General features: G+C 36.9%; 1 protein-coding gene across 6 annotated transcripts in view; it reads left to right on the forward strand.

Annotated features, from left to right (window-relative positions):
- Window positions 1-22199, forward strand: part of IMMP2L (inner mitochondrial membrane peptidase subunit 2) — a 469191-nt gene that overhangs the window by 148454 nt on the left and 298538 nt on the right. Inside the window, exon 4 of one of the 6 annotated variants that reach the window (XM_069802135.1) lies at window positions 3484-3518. The exons of the other annotated variants lie outside the window; for them this stretch is intronic. Coding sequence (XP_069658236.1) covers window positions 3484-3508 — 25 coding nt within the window. The 3' untranslated portion in view covers window positions 3509-3518. Of the gene's footprint in view, window positions 1-3483; window positions 3519-22199 lie in introns of those variants that run through there. 6 annotated transcript variants of the gene reach the window in all.

Raw genomic sequence — 22199 nt, forward strand, 5'->3', positions numbered from 1 at the left:
AGTATCTACAGCTGTGGAAAATAGTATAAGGAGGAGTAATATAGGTAGTAGTGGAGTTTAAAAAGCTAGCACATATTGCATGATGTCAGGAATTCTGCCCACATCTAAGGGACAAGACCTCCTATGATAATGATAGCAAAGTATGATTCTCAATGTCTTGCGAGACAGGATGCATGTCCTTTCCTCCAAGCTGCTCTTTCTAGCAATTGATTGTCCATTTCTTAGCCTGTTTTTCTGAATGCTCTAGAAGAAGCACTGCGAGATGCATAGCTTTTTGTGTGGGAAGGCAGAGGGTCTGTGCTCTCTCTTACTCAGCTGCAAACCCTTCATGCCTTTGACAGGCAATGCCCATCAAGGAGTTTGTATCCAAATTCTACCTTTTACACTGTACAACATTTCTTGCCTCCACTTCAACCTTGTGCTTTTCAGGTTCCCCGTAGTACTGAAAGCTGGCAATAAATACGTTCTAGCATGGTCTGGCACTATGTAGGAGCCACACAGTGTTTTCAGGAGCAGGCAGGGGAGCCAGTTAGGAAACAAGATCGAGTTCTCTCTTGTCTTGGCAGCCCAAGACTCTTCCTCTGCCCAAACACTTTGTTTACCTGCAATAAGCAGTGGTTCAGGAGACGACTGGCATATTTGCAAACATCTGCAGTATGGAAGCTTGACAAGTGCAGCATAAGTGTGAAAGAAAGCACAAATTTTGGTACATATTTGTACAAATGTAAATTTTTGTACTGTGCCCTTTAATGAAGAGAGTTAACACCTTTATGCAGTGGAAGAACTGTTCAATCATCAAAAAACTGTTGGCATAGAGTATCTGGAGGCTCTTGGAACTCCCTGTGTAGCCCATATAGCATACAGATCCGGGGTTATTTTCCAAAACCTAGGAGAAGGTTTAAAAAAATGAAAAATGTAATTTATATCAAAATATAGCATTTTCAGATTAGAATAAATTTGCTGAGCCTATCTCATTCTGGGCTAATTTTATTTTTTTATTAGAAAAATTCAAAATGGTTACATTTTTATATTTATAACTGAAATATTTTTGGAATTTCTTTTCTGTGAGAATTTTTATTCTTTCCTGTTTGAGTGAAAACAAATTATGAAATGTTAGAAATGTCTTTTCAATAGAAATTCTTTTTTTCTAAAAAATTCTGATAGAAATTTGGAAGTTGATCCTGAGAGATATTTTAGCTTTTATCATCATCTGTGCTATAGTTATCTTTTGTGCTGGGGAAGCCATTTATACAGGCAGCTGTTGCACAATAAAATACGAGGAAGGTTTGTTATTTTAGCTGGTATTTTAGTTTTTTTTGTTGTTATTCTAAAAATTGTCACAAAGTAGCGCTAAAGCCTTGCAATAGACAGAAAACCCTAACATGAAGAATTTGGCTATTAAATACTTTTCCATCCACTTAGATTTGCAGGCTTTTTGTTCAAATAGTAGAGAAATGTATCTCTGGAACTCTCTTAACTGTACAGACTGCTTGCCTTCTCCATTAAGCTGCTACTACATTTTATTTTGCTTTCCTTCCCTTCTCCTTTCAGCACTGATGTCTTCTACTTTTTCCACTGTAGACTGAGTGCAAGACCTTTGTCTTTGTTGCACTCATGTGTCTCACAGAGCTAGAAGCCAGGTTTCCTGCAAAGTTATGATATATCCCCTCTGGACATCTCGGCTTCCTCCCCATTTCCCCACACTACCCCTCCCACTGCACTATGCTCACTTCTTTCCTCTGCCGTCTCCCACAGCAATAACGCCGTGTCTTCCCCAGGTTGCCAGTGCTTGGTCACCCCATAGTACTTCTAGTTTCCGTCTAACGCATCGCGTATTACCCGCCACTGTGTTGTGAATTCCTACCTAGGCTTGTGGAAGGGGAGGAACTATGCCACGGCTCTTCCAGCCACAGCACAAGCCGTGTGGAACAGAGAATGATTATGGGCAATCTATAGTCTTTTCCCGTGAGGGACATTAATTTAAGTGTCTCCTTTCCCCTGCTGCTGATTTCCCTTACATTTGCAAAAACTTAACACCGTGAAGCTTAATACATTGACACTTCATACTCCTGTGCTAAATTAGGTGAAAATTGTTCAACAAATTAAAAGAAAATTTTCAAAGAGGTGGATCTGTGGAGATAGGCAATGCAATCATATTAAAGTCGATTCCTTTTTTACTTCATGAAGAAAATCCAAGATATAATTATATCACTTTTGGCTCAGGATTCTCCTGACTGAAAATTACTCAAAGCTGGAAAAATTTTCAAGGTAGTTCAAATACACAGCTACTCTGTTATTATGCTTTTCCCTAAACATACTTTTTTGGCCATTGTCAGACAGGATACTCGTTTAGGTGGACTGTCCTTGCTTTCTTAAACTAAACTACAAGGAGATTGATAAATCAGAGATTTTTTTTTGTTACAAATTGTAGAGGAGGCCAGTGGACAGATAGGAAAAATGATGTAATTGTGTGGTAAGTTACTCTGTTAGAGCTGGGCCCCAGATCAGCAGAATTAAAGAATGAGGGAAATATACAATGAAAAGAGGGATGGAAACAGAACAGGATGAGTAGATTGTACATAAGCTAGTACCAAAACCTACAAATAAGTACATGACTGGCCTCTGAGACTGACCCCAATACTAGGAGGTCTGGCCATGTGACTTGAAAGCCTTCAAAACCGCTTTGTTATTTCACTCTGTTAGAAGCGTTTTAATAACAGTATGAGTGTCTGAGCAGCTGTTTTTGACTTTGGAGCACTTTGTGAACAATAAGCACACTTCACAAAACTCCAATGTGATAGGTAAATTACTCCCTTTTTCAGCACCTTCTATCATTAATGCGAATTATGGAAAAAACCTATTAGATTATTTGTCCTTCTAGCTTGTGGGGTAGTTTTTTCTGTTACGGGATATTTTTTTTTAGAGCTTTTTTGATCATTGTAGCTCTCAGTCTTTTCACATACTGGCAAAAACATTTATTCTATCTGCGTGTTCAGTCTACTTTATTTTTTTGACATTACTCTCTCTCTGTTGGGATTCACATGTACGCATATTCTTAGATATCCTTTGTGCCTAAAAATAGTAATACTGCCTGTTCTTAACCTATTTTCCCACATTATGCCCTTGTAGATTCAGATTCACTTTGAAGATTCCTTGAGTATCTAAACTCTTCCTCTAGAGCTAGGAAGTTGACCTGCACTCATACTTTGTTCTCCTTCTTCAGTGAACACCAGATATAGCTCACTCTTTATAAGTTTGTCATTTTTAGAGGCTGTATGTTTGCTCTGTATTTTTGAGTGGTATGTGTAGACTGTTGTTGCCCCTCTGTTTAGCTTTCAGGTGGCATTCATGTTAGTTCTCCATCTGAGTGATATCTTGTCTAGAAAGAGTAATTGTAATCTTAATCATAACTTTTTTAACAATATCTCATTTGAATACAATGGAAATTTGGATGACTATATATTTTCTTTTCTTGTCATTCAGCATTGATCCATTAAACCAGATATAGACATAATCCCTACTGGGCAAATTCTGCACAAAGAGAAATTTAATATAAACGGAAATTCATGCTTCCTGGTAAGTGTAGCTGGCATAAGTGTTAGGTATCAGATAAATAAAAAGAGTCTTTTCACATTTATGTCAAGAAGATTTTATAGATCTATAAAATTATCTTTATAAATTTTCTAAATCTCTATATAAAGCACACCTCCATAAATTGTGTAAATCTATAAATTATAAATCTACAAAATGTATACAAATATAATACTGAAATGTTAATGTGTCCTGATTTTGGCTGGGATAGAGTTAATTTCTTTCTAGTGGCTGGTATAGTGTTATGGTTTGGGTTCAGTATGAGAAGAATGTTGATAACACACTGATGTTTTCAGTTGTTGCTAAGTAATGTTTAGATTAAGTCAAGGATTTTTCAGCTTCTGATGCCCAGCCAGCAAGAAGGCTGGAGGGGTACAAGAAATTGGGAGGGGACACAGCCAGGACAGCTGACCCAAACTGGCCAGAGGGGTATTCCAGACCATGTGACATCATGCCCAGTATATAAACTGGGGGGAGCTGGGTGGGGGGTGCAGATTGCTGCTCGGGAACTAATTGGGCATTGGTCGGCGAGTGGTGAGCAAATACATTGTGCATCACCTGTTTTGTATATTCCAATCCTTTTATTATTATTGTAATTTTATTATCTTTATTAGCATTATTAGTTTCTTCCTTTCTGTTCTATGAAACTGTTCTTACATCAACCCACAAATTTTACCTTTTTTTTTCCCCCGATTCTCTCTCCCATCCCACTGGCATGGAGGGGAGTGAGTGAGCGGCTGCATGGTGCTTAGCTGCTGGCTGGGGTTAAACCACGACTTAATGAAATGAAATTTGATAGCAGAATTCTAGCAAGCTGTCATGGCTCCCTGGGAAGGCCAGAGCTTTGAAGAGAATCTGCCTTGACCTTCTCTTTATAGGGAGCTCCTGAAAAAGACGAAAAGGCTTTCAAACTCATAAAACCAGTTTATACTGGATAATTATTTTTAAATAGAGAAAAAAACCACCACCAAAAAAACAAAAAACACATGGCTAGCTTAGGCAAAACAGAATAAACAGGGTTTCAATATTACCCTTTCCATGTACAGTGAGTCCTTGCAAGTAGGTCCTTCATTCATCCCATGCTTGGTTTTCACTACTACATGGCTTTCAGGGATGAAGAAAATTCTGAATCGTCCCCTCTGATCCTTACTAATTTTCTTTCTTCTCTGATGCCTGGTTGCATGTGCCCTGCTCCTCTTGGCACTCCCTGCTCTGCCATCCCTCGCCGCCTTTGGGACCTTCTGTCCCTTGGTGCTCAGTTGGTCCCTATGAAGGCACAATCTTCTCCTGGCTCCAGATGGTTTTATCTGACTCACTCTACTTGAAGCGACAAAATAGGCAATTAAGAACACACAATAAAGTAGGTCATGCCCATCACAGGAGCCGTAATTTAAATGAAAAGTAATTTCTGATCTATAAACTTTATATTATATACCTGTGAACTGAGGGAGATTAAACATATATTGCTATCGATGATCCTTTTAAGACTGAAGTCCTGAGAAACTGATCCCGGTATGGTTTCTTGGAACATAAGAAATATAGTTCTGTGGTCAGCATTTGTAGGTGTTAAATGAATGTACAATTTTGCATAAAGTTGCTGATTCTAGTGTCATTCTTTATTTTGACAAATTAGCAATAAATGAGTTCAAATAAATTCAGTGGGTAATTACAGGGAAAAAATTATCAGCACAGACCTCACTGAAAGCTGAGATTTAGAAATGTCCACTAAATAAAACCTAACGATTCATGTATATAACTTGACATGTTGAGGTTAATCTACCATAGCAGTTTATATCTGTGCAAAATTTGGGTCGAGAAAAACAACCTTTGATGTTTGAGTATAATCCTTTGAAACAATGTTAGAACAGATGAAGAGCACCAGCACTTTTGGTGTCACAATATGTGGAGCATTATTTACTGAATCTGTTACAAGGGAAAAAAAAAAATCTTCTACTAGCAGAACGCCCCATTTATTTGTGCCATATCACTAACAATCAATGAAAACCCAATGTAACTAAAAAAGAAAGCATCACAAATGTTGCATTTTATGGGGTTCACATTTATTTTTGTCAGCCTCGATTACTTTTATTTTTTCCCTGCAGTAAGTGGGTTTTAAGAAATAAGGAATTTTCTTGACAGAATGAAGACATAAACAGTATTTAAAACCAAAACAAACTCCCATCAATCTGCCCAAACTATAATATGTGGAAGAAGAATCATGTGTTTCTTCCCCTCGTGAATCTTGCTTCCAACAGATAGGATTTCAGGGACTGTCTAAGCCACAGGTTGCATTTGTATTGTTTTGTTTAATACCTCTGATCTAATTTAATATCTACCCTCCATTAATTCTGGTGACCCCTTTTGTACCTCTTCAGACTTTTGGTCTGTAAAACATCTTGTGGCAATGAGCTTCTCATGGTAATAACAGTTGTACCACTGATGTTGACAGTAATTCAAAGTTGCTCTGAAATGGGAGTTTGTGGCAGACGTGTCTAAATTTAAATATGTTGAGACATTTTCCCTTGACTTTGCTGTGCTCTGGATCAGGTCGTTTTGAACTTTGCTTATTTATTGGTTTAGTCAAATGTCTATGCAACAGAGTAGAAAAGCAATAAGAAAAATCAGAAAATAGCTGTGCTCTTTTTAGTGAGTGTTAGTGCAATTTTACTTGTCCTTAATGTTGAGCTAATTTCCTGTCTGGCAGGCACCAGCAGTATTTCTTTTTCATTAAAAATAGAGAGAGAGGGAGAGACAGGGAAAAAAAGTGAGGGAGATGTAGTAGATGATGTAGATTACAATAGTAATTGACACGGTGGTTTAACATGCCACTGGGATAGCGTATAAAGCCTTCTGCCTTTGAAAACTGCAGTTCAGCTACTGCTGTTTGGGAACATGAACAGTGATGGAATTTACTTTTTTCTAAGTTATTTGATGGAATCCAGATGAGAGGAAATGACATTTCAGTTATATGAACCACTCACTGAAGCTACCAAATATCAGTATGTGACTCCTTGCTGGTGATATTCCAGTCTAAAACTGGAAGAAAAAGAAATTTTAGTCTTAGATGAAAATGGCTGCTGTCGTGGTGCCTCTGGTTCTAGCAAGTCACATTTACAGGTTATTTATCTCAAATAAATTACCATTCTCAAGTTTGTCCATCATCATGTTTTGGCTCTATGAAGAGCTGTTTATGAGGTGTATTTCTTATTTTCAGTTATGTGTTTGCATGAGTATTTCTGAAGTCATATCTTATTTAAGTTTAAGGATGAAAATCTCGTGTACAGCCGCAGTGATTTTTCATTTGTATGAAAGTGAAATGCACTCAGGAAGTGCATTTCGTTGCGTAAATAAGTGTGGTAACAGCCAAGCCCCTCTAACTGTCGGCTGCCGTCTTTCTTCACCTTATTCACTTACTACTCTCTTTCAAATGCTTCAGTTCACATCTGATGCCACCTGAGTTCTTGCAGCACACTAAGGCATCAGGAAGCTAACCTGGCCACCAAAATAAAAGTGCCGTTTGATAACTTAGCGTGCTGAAATTACTCAGTGATGGGCCTGATGGGTATCAAAGCCAGAAAAAGGATAGGGAAGGGCCAGAACTAACCTCTAGCAAAGCTGGCTTTGAGGGCTATCTTTGATATGTATTTGGTATGTTGAGCTTAGAACGGCAGCCCAAATTACATGCTTGGGCTCATCCAGCAGGTAGTGCTATTCAAAAAAGTATTTTTACTTGGCGATGGATAGCACTGTACCAAAAAGGACTTCACTGATGCAGGGTGTCCTGCCTGAATCAGTTATTGGTAATGAGAACTGTGGGAAACCCAAGGGTTAATTTACGGCCTCAGAAGCAGAAATGCAGCTGAGAAAGGGTGACCTAAATAAAGCTTTTACCACAAGTCAGTGTTCATTTTGTGGAAGAGGTGAGTCCTGTTTGAAAAAAATGCATCTCATTTCTGGGTATCTGTTCAAATTATGTAGAAACTTGCCAGTAACTAGAACAGAGAAATCACTTTGAACCCAGACCAGAGTGCAAGATAGCTATCAGGCATGTTATTGTTTCATGTTTCTGTCACTAAATATAGCAAGTAATATCCTAAGCTGTGCATTTTTTGGCAGAATGCATGAATATTCTTTCACCTGAAGGTTTGTCAGGTATTAGGGACTGACAGACCTCACACATGTCTTTGCCCAGGGGGTGGGCAGTTCAGAAATGGAATAGAGATGAGGGACTTCTGACCAAAAGCTTGAGGTCCTTCACAGGTCGGTGGGGCTCTCTTTGGCTGAAGTCCCACACTTGGTTTGGAAACTTGCTTGTGTGAGATACTTATTAGTGACAATTGACTCATGTTGGCAACTGTTAGCCAGAACTTTTGTGGCATCCATGTGGAAAATTTGCGTTTTGTCCCCCTTTTCATTTAAGTAAATGTTATAAAAGATAAACCACAACTTGGAAATAAACTGTATAAAATTTGTATGAGTTTTCTTCATGCCAGATTACTGTCATAATAAAGTTTGGTCAGATACCCATTCTGTTCCAAGTACCTAAGTATCTTGAATCCAGCCAGTTTTAGCTAATTAGTAATTCCTATGTTTTCTTCTGTCAGGAAAACCATATGTTTAGGGACAGTTTTGTAGTCTTCAAAACTGTACATGTTCTCCAAGTGTTTCTGGACTCTGTGCTTGATTATTGAAGCATTTCTGTATTGCGGTAACTTTTCTGTTGTCAACCCCTTTTTGACTAATGGTTGCATATCAGTAAATGAGGATAGTATTTGCATGCTGCTTCCTATTTTGCTTCCAGTTACTAAATTCAAGAAGTACAGATTTGAAAAGGTGAGTTATAGGTGATTGCTTTTATGTATTAATGGTGCCTATGGAGGGTCTCATTAACACTCACAGCATGGAAAATTCCTGCAGCTACCCTACAGAGCACTGGAAAACATGACTGCTGAGCAGGCTTTATTGTTCATGCTTCATTTTTCTAATCTATTCTCTAAAAGGGTATTTTTTGCAGCCTCCATATGACAAATAAGATACCATATGGGAAAAAAGAATTGGACAAAGGCAGCAGGAATACTTCTTTTCATTTATTTATCACAGATTTTTTTTATTTTGGGAGTGGGAGTTTCATTTAATTGTATTCTTGTGAATGTTTAATTTCCAAGCTGGCATTTGGTACATTATTAGAGCAGCAATCAGTGATAAAACATCTTGTTGCAATATTTACACTTGGAAAACTGAATTATATATGTACAGTGAATATATATATTTTATAGCAGAGTTATTTTTCCAGCTATAGCATGAATTATGTATTTTCTTATGAAGGTATTCATCCAAATCTAATGCTACTACTTCTAGTTGACATTTGAGGGTAATTTTGTAAATTTGAAGTGTCTTAATTTAATTAAAAAATATTTGTTTTTAGAACAAGAAGGAAAAGTATTTTTATATTAAAAAAAAAGCAGTTCCTTCCTTCACCTACCAGTAAGAAGCAGGAGATAGCCTGCAATTCTGTGGTTCAATATGTATATAGTAAAGGGCAAGGAGACCATATTCTTCATTATATACCATAATGCTTTGGATTGCTATCTACTCTATAGTGTCTGCCCCTTTCTGTCTTGCAACTGCATTCCTTGATGTTTAGCTGGAAGAGCAAATGGCCTTCTTGTGCTAGGAGTGATGCCGTTGTTGCTCTATAAAATAGTCAACAGCAGTACAGTGATATCTGGACACACATTACCCTGAAGGCATCAGTCTTCTGTGATCGACACCCAACGTACCTGTTCATGACCTAGGAAGTTGTAGCTGGCAGCTGAGCCGGTAGCTGTCACGCCACGACAGCAGCCAAAACTTTTTACATAGGTTGCTGAAAACCTCTGCAGCGTTACATACGCTGATTTCAGACAGAATCTTATCTTTTAAGAAGATTTACTACCAGAATATATTTGGACTTTTGGGGTAGAATTTTTTGTGTGCGTGTGTGTGTGAGAGAAGAGAAGGGAGAGAAGGAAGGGAGCAGACTACTATGTGCTTGGAGAACGGTCGTATTTCTTCTTAAGAAAGCTGTAAAGTCTTGCATTGACTCCCTTTAGCTTAAATGTAAAGTCTTAAACAAGATGGATGAGTTTGATTCCCTGCACTTTTGGGCCTCATTCATGTTTTTTTTGTTTTCATGTTGGTATTTTCTGTTTTAAATTCTAATGACGTTTATATGAATAGTTCAGGAATACTTGCGTCTCCCTCAAATGTGGCCTCTTTTCCTGCTCATGAAACATACCAATTGTTTAATTGATTATTTTTCCTACATGTATTTAATAAAACAACATAATTAAGTTATCTGTGAATATTTCCTTGTGAAGGTTAAGTATTCACTGTTCAATATTTGTGCTACTAAATCATGATTTTGCAGATATATTGTTACTGGATAATGCTACAGGTCCTTTATTGATTGAATGTGTATTTCTGTAATTATGTTTATACATTTACACGTAATATTCTCACATATAATTTTTGCTCTGTTTTTTAAATATCATGTTATTTGGCTTTAAAAAAAAATAAAAATAATTCCTCAATTTTAATGTAAATGAGAGTTTGGAAGCTAGAAGTTGACATCTGTCATTGATACCATGAAGATATACGTGAGGAGCCTTTTGATTCCAGGTATTCCCTGTGCACAAACTCTTAATGTTCCATCTTGTATGTCTTGAATATTTTAATGGAGAGAGCATATCAGAGAAAGATCTGCCAGAATTTTGAAATTTTGTAGCTTGTGACTGTGATACAATGAAGATGGGTCCATGGACTTGACATCCTCTGGGAAATTAGAACGTCTGTCTGCATCTGTTCAAGAAAAGTACAGAACCAAAGGTTTTCTGTGCCCCAATTACAAAAAGGCTCAGGCAGGTTTCCTCAGTCCTCCACTTCTCTTTGTTCTTACTAATTCACAGCTAGCGGCAGTTTGGGTGGATCATTATGCCTGTCATAAGGCCTTTTTTTGGCATATGGCGATTCAAAGATCAGGTTCTGAGGTCTCTAAAGCAGAAGAGGCTGAGAAAGATGTGACACAAATGATCCCTGTCATTTATCAGGACTTTCCAGGAACATTTTAAATATTCATTGCTTTAGGAAACAGCCATTTCATTGCTTCTCATTTAGAGAAGACTTTTTTAAAATCAAAATTTTTGTGGGTGCAGAAAAAGTGGAAAATAGTTCTGAGGAAAAATTCTTATCACCTCCAAAAAGTATATGCTATATTTTATGGGGTTTTTTTTGCCGGTGTTACCTTCTAGCCTATATTGGAATCCATAAGGCAATGACTGTAGTTTATCTCTTCATATCCCACAGTTTCTGATGTAAAACTAGCAAGCTCATAAAACCCAAGGAAATACGCACTAAAATGAAGGTGGGGTGCTGCCACCTAAAATACATTTGTTTAATATATTTTTAATTGATTCTGCCATCATTTTTCCTTTATTGGTCTGAGGCAGTTAAGCACCCTGTTACTTTGATTCTTATGGAATTACGACTTTTTTGTAATCTAGTCTGCTGAATATATTTCTAATATCTATGATAAATGCTGAGAATAGCATACATCAAAATGCTTTATTTCACTCAGTTCAAAGAAATGTTTACTGGTGTGAATTTAATGGAGATTTTATAGGTTTGTAATTATACAGTGATACAAAGTATCACTGAGTAGGATATTAGCCAAGTGTAGATAATGTGTGTTTTAAAAATGCAACAGTTTTTTTGACTTCATTAATTTAGGTGTGCCACATCTTAGCACTACTCGGCAGTGTTGGAAAAATTGAATTTTGCCCTCTTGAGAGCAAAGATAAAATGCTTTATTTTGCCTTCATCTAACGAATAGTAAAATTTTGCTGAAGCAGAACAGCTGCTCTTCTCTGTCCTCCCTCCCCTACCCGTTGGCACGATGGCCTCTTTTCAGTGAACTCACTGCCCCAGCGAGAAGCCAGGTGTGCTCACCTGTATACCAGCCTCTGCAAACGTCAGATGGTTGTACCCCATGCCTTTGAACGATGTAGGGACATTGGTTAGAAGGGGACATAAGAGGTCCTTCACCCTGTCCCTGTGACCACTGGGACACTCACTGCCTGCTCCACATCTCTCTCCACGGGCTGTGGAAGGACTAAAGGAAAGCAGCTACACAAGCATGTGCCCCATAAACTGCCAGCTAGTTTCATTACTGTCAGCATTGTGCCCTCCTTAGGGAGGGCGATGCTTCGGATCTGCTTTCCTCCTGCCATATTTTGTTGTCTTTACTAGCCTGACAGCCCGAGTAATGGCCTTCTTTGATGATGGCTAAATATAACGCTGGTCAGACGTATGTGAAAATGCAGCAGTTTAAGCATCCAGTTCGAGTATTAAGTGGATGGTTTAGAAATAAATTTCACTAAGTGGGAGAAAACCCACCATACAGCCAGATTGCCGATATGCATTGTAAATAGGTATGAGCATGTTTGTTGCTGCATGATTGTCTATTGTTTTGTACTAGTAATATAGGGAGCCAAAACTATAAATGATGAGCAAATTGCAGTATGATGTCAACTAATACTGAGTCATCCAGATACTTAAGTTGGCATGAAATCTTTATATCAGTTTGCATTTTTTCCTTTGTTGGTTTTTTCCTTCTGTTTTCTTAACCTTATCAAGCTTTTTTTACTCACTCATATGTTTCTTTTTCCTGAATTTCCATATTAAGAGGTTGCAGACATATTTAAGTTCTAATGGATGGAAGAGACCATTACTTTGGTGGTAAAGGCAGGCAAATAATAACCTTTTTTCAGCTCTGCTTTTCAGAAGGTGGTTCATCCTTATTATCTTGGCTTTTTTTTTTTTTAAGCTATTCTCTGAAATAATTTGCTTAGCTGTATATAAGGAAAAACAAAGAAATATTTCATTACATCATTACATTGGCAGTGTTCTTAGCTTTGCAAATGTCCACTCTGTATTTCTTGAAACAGCTGTATTTGCAGGGCAGACATGCTGGTGTGCAGAGGTAGGGAGAAGTTGCTCCATGCTATTTCTGCTCTAGCTTGCATCTGCTTTACATCACAAGGCAGGAAGAGACTTTGTAGCCTTCTCCTCTTCCTTTCAGACAATATCTAGATCTTTAAAGTGTTGTACTTTCTTCATCTAGGTAGCAAATTTGGATGGTAATTCAAATAGCAGATACAACACATCTGAAAATTCTATGGATGCTGATTTAATTTAAAAAAAAAGGAAAAACAACAATAATTTGATGATCAGAAATCATCAACTGTACTTTTTAAAAAGGATTTTAGGGAGTTTTAATGCTTTGGTTTATTGGACTCTGTTTTGTCTTTAGCAGCCCTCTAACATACAGAGATTAAACATCTATACAGTGTAAGTGTTTATGTGGGTGATTATTTTATTTTTGATTTGTTAGAGTCCATAGAGTCAGTAATAATAAGCCGTAAATCAGAATCTGTTGTGCCTTTCTGCTAATTGAGAGAATACTGTATGCCCTGACCATTCAAAAATCACATGAATGCTCCTGGAGAACCTTGAAATTAGCTTCCTGAAGGATACAGGATGCCTTTTTTTTTTTTCCAACAAAAGTTGTTGGGTTTTGGTGGGTTATTTTTAATGAGAAGAAATGGATTTTTCTTTTTTGTAATTAAAACTGATATTCTTGTTTCATTATTTAGTTTAAATAATTTATCTTCTGAAAATGGACAATTATCTAGTTTTTATATTGGCTAATCTGCAAAGCACCTGTGTATCCTCTATTTTTCTTTCTCCAACCCACCAAAATCAGGACATATTGGAAGGCTGATGGATCAGCCTGTAGTATTTCTATTGATGTTAATATTGTGGTGATGCCTGTTATCCCAGTCTTGAAGCAAAATTCCTTTTTGCTGAGTTCTAAACAAAAGCAGTTTCTTTCTAAGGAAGGCTATACTCTTCAGTGTAAAGAAACAGATACGTATGGTAGCTCAAAGGAACTGACACCTTAAAATATTTATTTTATTTATTTAGATTTAGTTAATTAAATTCTGTATTCTACAAATGTGAAACATATTGAAAAATTGCCTGCTCTTGGCTGAACAAACCTTTCTCCAATAACTCCACTTTAACTGTGTTAATATTTTTCTTTAATATTTTTTCCAGCAAGATCTTTGAAAACCAAGAAGTTCTTCATGAGGATGACTTAACTGTATTTAGCATGTTTGCTTCACAGTGTTTTGATATTTGGGATCTCCTTCTCCCAAAGAATGGCAGTGGCTAGAAAAAAAATTCAGAGATACAATGATTATCATTGAATATTTAATGTTATCCTTTTTCCTGACAAGTCAATTCCTGCTATTGTTGAAGTAGTATGTTTTAAGGTATCATCTTTCTCTAGATTAAATAATGTTAGTGATATTCATATAGATGTCTTGTCATCTGACCTTCAGTTAGTCTAGTCAGGGTAGAAAAGAAGTTGGAAGTGTGATTCCCAAGATATATTTGAAACACTATAAAGAAGTCTTAGGTTCCTTATCTTTTGCTATCCGACTTCTCTGATTTTACTTGGTATTAATTGTAAAGCTAACAATCTTGACCTGTGGCAGGAAGGACTGTTGAGCTTTTTCTTCCTATCCGCCATGAAAGAACTACTCAAGTTCATCTGAAATTTATTCTTAACATGCGGAGCTACTTCACAACTGGTTTCTACTCTTGGGAACCTGATAGTATACAGTTTCCAAAAACTATCCTGGTGTATTATAAAAGGTTGCTTCAACGATTCTCTCATTGGAAGTTGACATCCATTTTAATATTAATAGCATGATAACTGAGTCAGGAGAGAAATCATGAAAGGATTTGAAACAATTTGGAGAAAGTAGTTTATTCTAGGCATTTTCACTTGTGTCTTTTGTTCTTGAGGTTACTTCAGACTAGAAGGCCTCATTTAAAAGAAAGAGAAGTCTTTAAGAAGAGAACAGCTCTTTACTGATGCAGAGGTGGAATAGGTAGCTTTACCAAGTACGCTGCATCTCAAATGCTTTTTTTTTTTTTTTCTTCAGGTGGTGGTTTCAGTTTTTTTCAAGTATTTGTCTTTAATCAAATAGAGTAATGAGAATCATATTGGAGCACTGCACAGAAAAGAGTTAAGATAGTTTTTATCATTTGTGTTAATCATTTATATGGGCTAGTGTTAAAAAAACCCTCAAATCTGCTAATTCTCTCAATCACAGGGAGGGAATATTGAATGACAGTAGTAGAGAGGTATCATGAGAAAATTTCATTCAGGGACTCTTTCCGTTTTCTATTTTATTTTAATATTATAGTGCACTATAAAAGAAAACAAGAAGAGGTAACCTAATAAAAATTTGCTTAATCTGCTACCCTTAACTGTTACTCTGATTGTGGTCTTTCCTACTTCTACTGAAGTGACTTAATACAGTAGCTTTAACATCTTCTCGTAAAATTACCTGCACTGGTCAAAAATCATTAGAAGGTTAGAAAAGATAGGCTTAGACTGTTTTGCTTGAGTGCAAAATGTTAAGAAGTTATTTCTGACTGTATAAAATATTCTCTTTGATTACACCTTTATAGATAGCACATACTGCAAATTTTCTCTTTACTGGTGACCTCTGGAGTCTCATTTCTGTCAGCAGGTGTGTTGCAGTACTTGATACAGTACACAGTATCTAACAAGATAACATTAAAATATTTTTGTTGTTCTTTACTCTTAAGAAGAAAATTAAAACATCAAAGATAAAATAGTTTTAAAAGCCAAAGATGTATTATGTTTTGTTCTTTGTTAATTATTTATTGGGTTTTCATATTTATATTTATTTCAGATTGGAAAATGAAAACAGAATACTAGGGTTCCTTTTTCCTGGCTATGAAGCTTTAATTTTATAGTCCTTTTTGCTTGTCATGCAAGGACTGGATTGCAAAAACTAGGAGAATATTTGGTTTGAAACTCTGATTCCCTGGGATTTTAGTGAAAACATATCCTTACTGGCAGACTATCTGGAATGGATTACAAAACCCACCCAAACAGTTTTAAGTTTGCCAGGACAATGATGTTCATGGATATATGGATAATTTTCTGGTACCTGAAATCAGACAAATTTCACTCTGACTAGACATATTCCTCTTTTAATTTTTCTATACCTAGATTTAGATCAGAATCAATTTTGTACTCTGTAATGCAGAAATACTCAGTATGTTTAGTATTTTTTTGAAAAAATTTGAACTTTGTAATCTGAACTGAACTCATATCTGTCTTCATATGAAGTTTCTCAATACCCAGATTCCTACAAAGTGTAACCACAGAAAAAAATCTTAGGGAGTGAACTGATAGCAATTTTCCCTGTTGCACACCTATGTAGCAACAGGGTTTTGAAGTCTTGCTTGAAAATTGATTTCTGGTAAAGTCATAGTACACATATGTCAAGCAGAATAAACTTTCTTACTGTGCTGCCATTACCTACTACGAAAAGGTTAAACAGTTCATTTTTCATATGATCTAAGGTTTGGGTGAAATCAGCTTTTTAAATACAAATGCAAATCTGTTTGGTGTGGATTGGCTGGATTTGGAGGCTGAGGCCTGTTTGGGCTGGAAAGAGTGAGGCTGGAGAGTGTGAAGAATTGGACAGGTTGGGGAAGAGAGATCCAGTTTTGAATTATTTTGGCAGAGTAAGTGAAATGTTTCTGACATTTTTACTGATGGCTCGGCTAGGAGGCATGACTAACAGGGAACGGTAGCCAAGGGGAAATTGATCTGTGTATGGAACATGGGCTACCTAACCAGAGCACTGTATATTCCTCTAATATTAATTTTTCAGGATGAAATGCTGTCCCACTGAAGTCAGTGAAAATGTTGACCTGGTAGAGATATGTTTTTTCTTGCGTATTGTGTAGAATGTAAAGATCTATAGAAGACTGTGATCTAATCTGAGTGTACCTTTGATATTTTACTGTTTCTGTCTTGCTGCTTAGTTTCCATCTGTGTGTCTCTGACTTTCTCAACCATGCAAGAATTAAATATACTGCTTGAATAATATAAGTGCATAGAAAGGATCCTGAATAAAATTACGTGCTATTCTCCTTCTCATCAATGGCGAGAAAAATTTCATCTTTTGTGGAATTCATGCCTCAGTCATACGTAACTAACCCTGAATTTAGCGTAGTGAAACACACACTCATCCATGTAGTGTGTTTCTACCTGGGTGCATTATTGCTTAGCGATCAGTTTCCCAGCATTGGGTTTGACTAGGTGGAACAAATGAGTAGGAGAAAGGTTGGTATCCAGAAATGAAGGTGTATATTTCCAACGATTAATTAGTTTAAAAACATACTTAAATATTTTTAGAAGTGTACTTTGGAATACTTCTCTGTGTGTTTTCATTCTTTATCCGAATGATAGTTTTTACTACTCATTTTCAGTCAGTGATGAGGGTTTGAATTTTTTGACATCTGCTAAATAACAAAGAACTAGGGGTAAAATAATTCTAGCAGTTGCATTTAACAGGACTTACGGAATGAGTTCATTCTTGGAAAATTACTGATTTGCAATCGCATCTACTAATTCCTCGTGGCTGTCCCATTATCAATGAACAAAAATAATATGACACCATAAATATCAGACTCCTGTTTTATTCAACCAACTATATAGATGCTAAAATATAAATTAATTAATGAAGAATTCTCAAGTTCAGATAAGAGGTAGTAAATGCCTAAGAAAACCTTAGAGTATCTCCTTGCTGGAGCTCAAGAAAAAATCCCAAGCCCCTCAGATAGTCCGAATCTGTGAAGCCTAATGCGTTTATACACTAAAAATGTCTGTGCTACTCTGGCGGGTTAAAAGGGCTCGTAATGGTATAAAAGTTATACTTACATCTTTATGGACTGAAGTCTTTCTGTGATGCAGGCTTGGAAATGCAATATCATACAATGTTCAGGCCTTGAGCACAGAAAAGAAGGAAAGCCTGTCAGCATCTAATGGCCGTACATTCTCTCCGCTACACCTCTGCCTCCATCTCTTTGCTAGAAAGATTCGGCACTTTTGGATATTTTCAATTAAGTTAGAAGTTTCATAGGCTTTTATCTACACTGTCTCCTCACTGATGGTGACACTCAGTCTAATTTTGTGTAAGCTAAAATCTACATGGTAACAGCTTTCAGTTTCAGAAATACTCAGTCCAAGCCAGAAATGCTCACAGTGATGGTGGCAACTCTTGTAAAATATCTTAATGTTTTCAGGCCAAAAACATTCTTTAGGCAATGCGATACAGTTTTTCCGCCTTGTGTGTCGTGTCCCCGTCCCCCCCTTTTTCTGCATTTTCACATAATATAAATTATCCAACATAACATCAGTTGTGAGAGGAAATGGTTACATCTTTTAATTAAAAAAAAATGTGAGCAGGAAAATGGCATCCTGTTGTTAGATCACATATCTGTGCCCATCTCATATTATAATATGGTTCATTATGATATTCAGTGGACTTCTGATCAACGAATTCAGTTACAAATATTCTGAAAAGAAAGCTTGTAATCCCACCATTATCTTTTGAGTCCATGGCAGGCATTTTTTACCTGCGGGCTGCTTGCTCATGTGAAAGCAAGCACATTTTACATTTAAAAGCACTTCAGTTTTTGCTTGGATTAAGTTTCTCTTGCAGCTGGCAAAGTCAGGATGACCTCAAGGCTTTACAAATAAATATGTTTGCTATGTTTTCATTTTACTAAATATGGAAATTGGTAAACATAAAAATTGTCTTTTAAAAAATAAAACAGCACACCGAATATGCCCCCAAATGAAAAGAACCACAGATTAAAAATAACTTCTGTCTGATATGCCACCTTTATCATGTCATGTAGCAAACATAATTTTTTTAAAATCTCATTTATGGTGAGATTTGAAACTTATAAAATGTGGTTACAAGTCTCCAACTTTTAACTCAGCTTAATCCCTGTGATTTTCAGAGCTGCATCTGTAAGTAGAAGCACTTGGTGATGGGTTTATCTCCTCTTATTACCACATGGCCAACATTTGTGAGATGAAGATTTTAATTTGGCCTGTCACGAAGAGGAGCAAGATAAAATTTAACTGTTTAATCAGCAGTGAGTAGTGTGTATGTAGTGAAGTTTGCTTTTTTGATGGGCAGACACAGTAAACAAATTTGTGTGTTTTCTTGATTTGATTGTGATTGATGGAGGAAATATCTAAAAATGCAATTAAGGAAGAGAGACTGTTATATTCCTTAGAATATGAAGCACAATGTTACTGCAGTTCTTAACTTCCAACAAAAGTCTGTGTGGTACAGGATTGTTTTTCTTTAAATTTCCATTAAATTTCTTTGCAGCATCTTTAAGGAATTTTGTAAAATTATAGGGCCATTGATGTAATTGTGTAATATAAACTGTGGTGTTTGGTTTGAGTATTTTGAGTGCATTGTTTTTGTTTTAATGCATCTTCAGTCTTCCCACCTATTACCTACATTTTTTTTGAAAATACTAGCTTGTGGTTTGATTTAAAGTGTATAATAATTCTAAACTTTCATAAAGACCGTTGTAGAAATATGAGGAGCATGGTAAATTCATTACTTCTGATATTGATTAGGTAAGTGTGTTTTACTGTTTCTTGTTAGAAAGCTGTTTTTCCTCTAAATTCTATTGATTTAGGCAGCAAACACTAGACAGTAGCAGTGTACTCCATTTACTGTTGCAGCATGCAAAGGTTCACATCTATTATGCTTTATTAAAGTATGTTTTCCTTATTATCCTTTTCATCTAAAGAAGATATAGTTATTTCTTTACACAAGTCCAAATCGTATTCTTTCCTGTCCTGTTGTGTTCTAAAATGGGATTGCCTTTTTGACGCAGCTGAGATTCTTTAGGTTCATATAGCTTATCAAAAATAATTTCTAAATATACCACTATCTTCAAAAATGTATTACAACTAATGGTCTGAGTACATTATGCAGTCTCTGTGCTAACATGACTCTGCTATCTCAGCAACCGAGCTAGCCCATTTAGAAGTACTTCAGGCATCTCTCTGATGCACTGACAGCAGAAAATCACTTGCAAAAAATTCATGATATGGGTTTGTCTATGCGTATTAAGTGTTGTACCAAAGAAAGTAGACCGCATATCTGCAGAAATGAGTTGTTTAATTCCTTAGTTATTGGTATGATTTTCAATGAGGACATACTTCACAGATTTCGCAGGCTATTCAAGTTCTGACAAAATGGACTGCCTCATTACAACTTCTAACTTCTGTTCATGAATTCATGTTTATGAAATTTTTTTGTTTGTTTTTTTCTTGGTGCAGCAACAGTGGAGACAAGAATATTGATGAAAAAAGAAAATATCTCTGTGAAATTATTAGGAAAACTCAGCCAAATAGAGTGTTTAATATTATTTAGTCAGTTAAAAAATGTGAATTAGCAAATAATTGATGGCCAGGTTTAAGAAGATATTTTGGTGCCTAAATGCATGAATAAGAAAATAGCATCTGGTTCAGTTCAAGGTGGGCACCTGTTTGCCGTTTGCATATGAACTTTGCAAGCTTCCACTGTGGTAGGGAAGATCTACCCCATGTCCAGGCTGGAGAGCAAAGCCTTCATCGTTCCTGTAAAATCATGAAGTAACACAAGCATGTTCCCGTAGCCGCTGTCGGGGAGCAGCGAGAGCGGGGCAGGTCTGCGAGGGGTCAAGCCAAGGGGACCCTGTGTGAGGGGTGCGAACATGGGAGCAGAGCCAGGATCTGGTATTGGGGCCTATTGGCAGCCCCCCGCCCCAGCAAGCCATGAGCCAGGGCCGGCGGCCATCACAGGAGTCCCGTCAGCACCAAAAGTTGATGGGAGCAGGGAGAGGGCTGGTGGGGGTCCGAAGTCCGTCCACGTGAGAGGGCCGGGGACGTCTGGTGGTCCCAGGCTGAGGTGAAGTGGGGCTCCTGGGCCGTGGGCGGGGGGGGGGAAGCCCTAGGGGAGGCGAGCAGGGACGTTAAGGCCCCTCGAGGCCCAGACGTTTGTCTACCAAAAAAAAAAAAAAGCAATGCGCCGCTAGCAGTTTGGTGGCTGCGTTTGTTAAGAGACAAATGCCATGTTGCTTTTTCATCACAACATGTAAATCAAGTTTCTTAACAGAATTCCCATAAAACTAGCAAATGTCAGGTACCAGGCTTTGTCCTTCACTTTAACAGTTGGCTAGTAGTTCTGAGGCTTACATCAACGTAGGGTTTACTAGTAACTGGTACCTAATCTTTGTCTTTTGAATGCAAATTATAATGCCATCTTTTTAAGAGCAGTTGAAAAACATGATGTTAGTACCAGCAGGGTTTTCTAAGCACTCAGGGTTTTGTAAAAAGGAGTTCTTTTAATGAGCCCTTCCGGCATCTTTGTTTATGTACATAGATTGGATGGATATAAGAATTTGCTTGAGTAGAATCAGTGAGAGGTCATGAGTTACTTCTGCTAATCTTGCTTCAAAAAAAGCCCAAATAACACAAGGAAGTTGTTGTTTGTAAAGCTAGAAGCCTAAGTTACCATCTTGCCTGTTCAAGTCCAAACATATATGCATCAGAGATTTTAAATAACTCTGATAGCTTTCCCTGCTGATATTTTTCCCCAGAACTGACAGGATAAGTAGACAAATCTAAACCTTCTTTCAAGATTATAGTAATGTTATAAAAATCAATTTCTTTGCTTGAAAATTTTTTGCGCTTCTGGAGAAGTAAATAAATACAGAGTATCTTGTTAAGACTGAAAAAACATACAAGGACCAACAAATTAGGGGCTACAGAAGATTATCTAGGGCTTAATTGGGAAAAAATGTTGCCACTATTTTCCCTGCACTTGATAGTGATGAGAAATCCCTGGCATATTACTGTCATTGTTTAGATCTCTGTACCTTTGACAGTGGTGATCTTTCAGCTTATGCATTTCCATTTCTTACATCCGAAAGCATTTTTCTTTTACTTGTACCTGAAAACATAATGGTTGGAGGTTATTGGTGCACTTCTACTACCATATAAATTAAAGTGTTACTGATAATGAACAAACAAGGATAGAGAAACTTGGAGAACTAGTTGATATCATGACTGCTTTGCTTTCTGAATGACTTTTCTTTTGTGATGATACAGTTCCAATAATACATATTTTAACACATATTTTTTCCACTACATGTATAAACTTCACAGAAGAAATGTTTTTATTTTGCTCTGCTTCACATTGTTCCTTCAGCTCAGAAGTGCTCTAGTGTCAAACTAGTAACTAAAGAAACCTTAACATATACATGTTCAAGCCATACATTTTTATTGCAGCTCTGCCTTGTTTTTTCAATTTTGCATGCTGCTTTCTTTCACTGCTCCATTTCCAGTCTGTAAGAACAATAGTACTGAAATCTTCTAGTTTCTGGGACCATATTTATTTATTTCTTAGCTTACTAATTGGAGCAGCAATTCTTCCACATGGTAATGCAGTGTGGTCACATCGGCAGGACTCTGCAGTTTGCTATTCTCCGATACTGCTCTGTGTTTGAATTAATGTGAGGCTCACTCTGAAAAGTTTATGTGCTCAATTTGAAGATAATGATACATGACAGCAAAGAAACAATACCTCAGTCTA

This window comes from Haliaeetus albicilla, chromosome 14, assembly GCF_947461875.1.
Source record: "Haliaeetus albicilla chromosome 14, bHalAlb1.1, whole genome shotgun sequence".
NCBI classification, from domain to species: Eukaryota; Metazoa; Chordata; class Aves; order Accipitriformes; family Accipitridae; genus Haliaeetus; species Haliaeetus albicilla.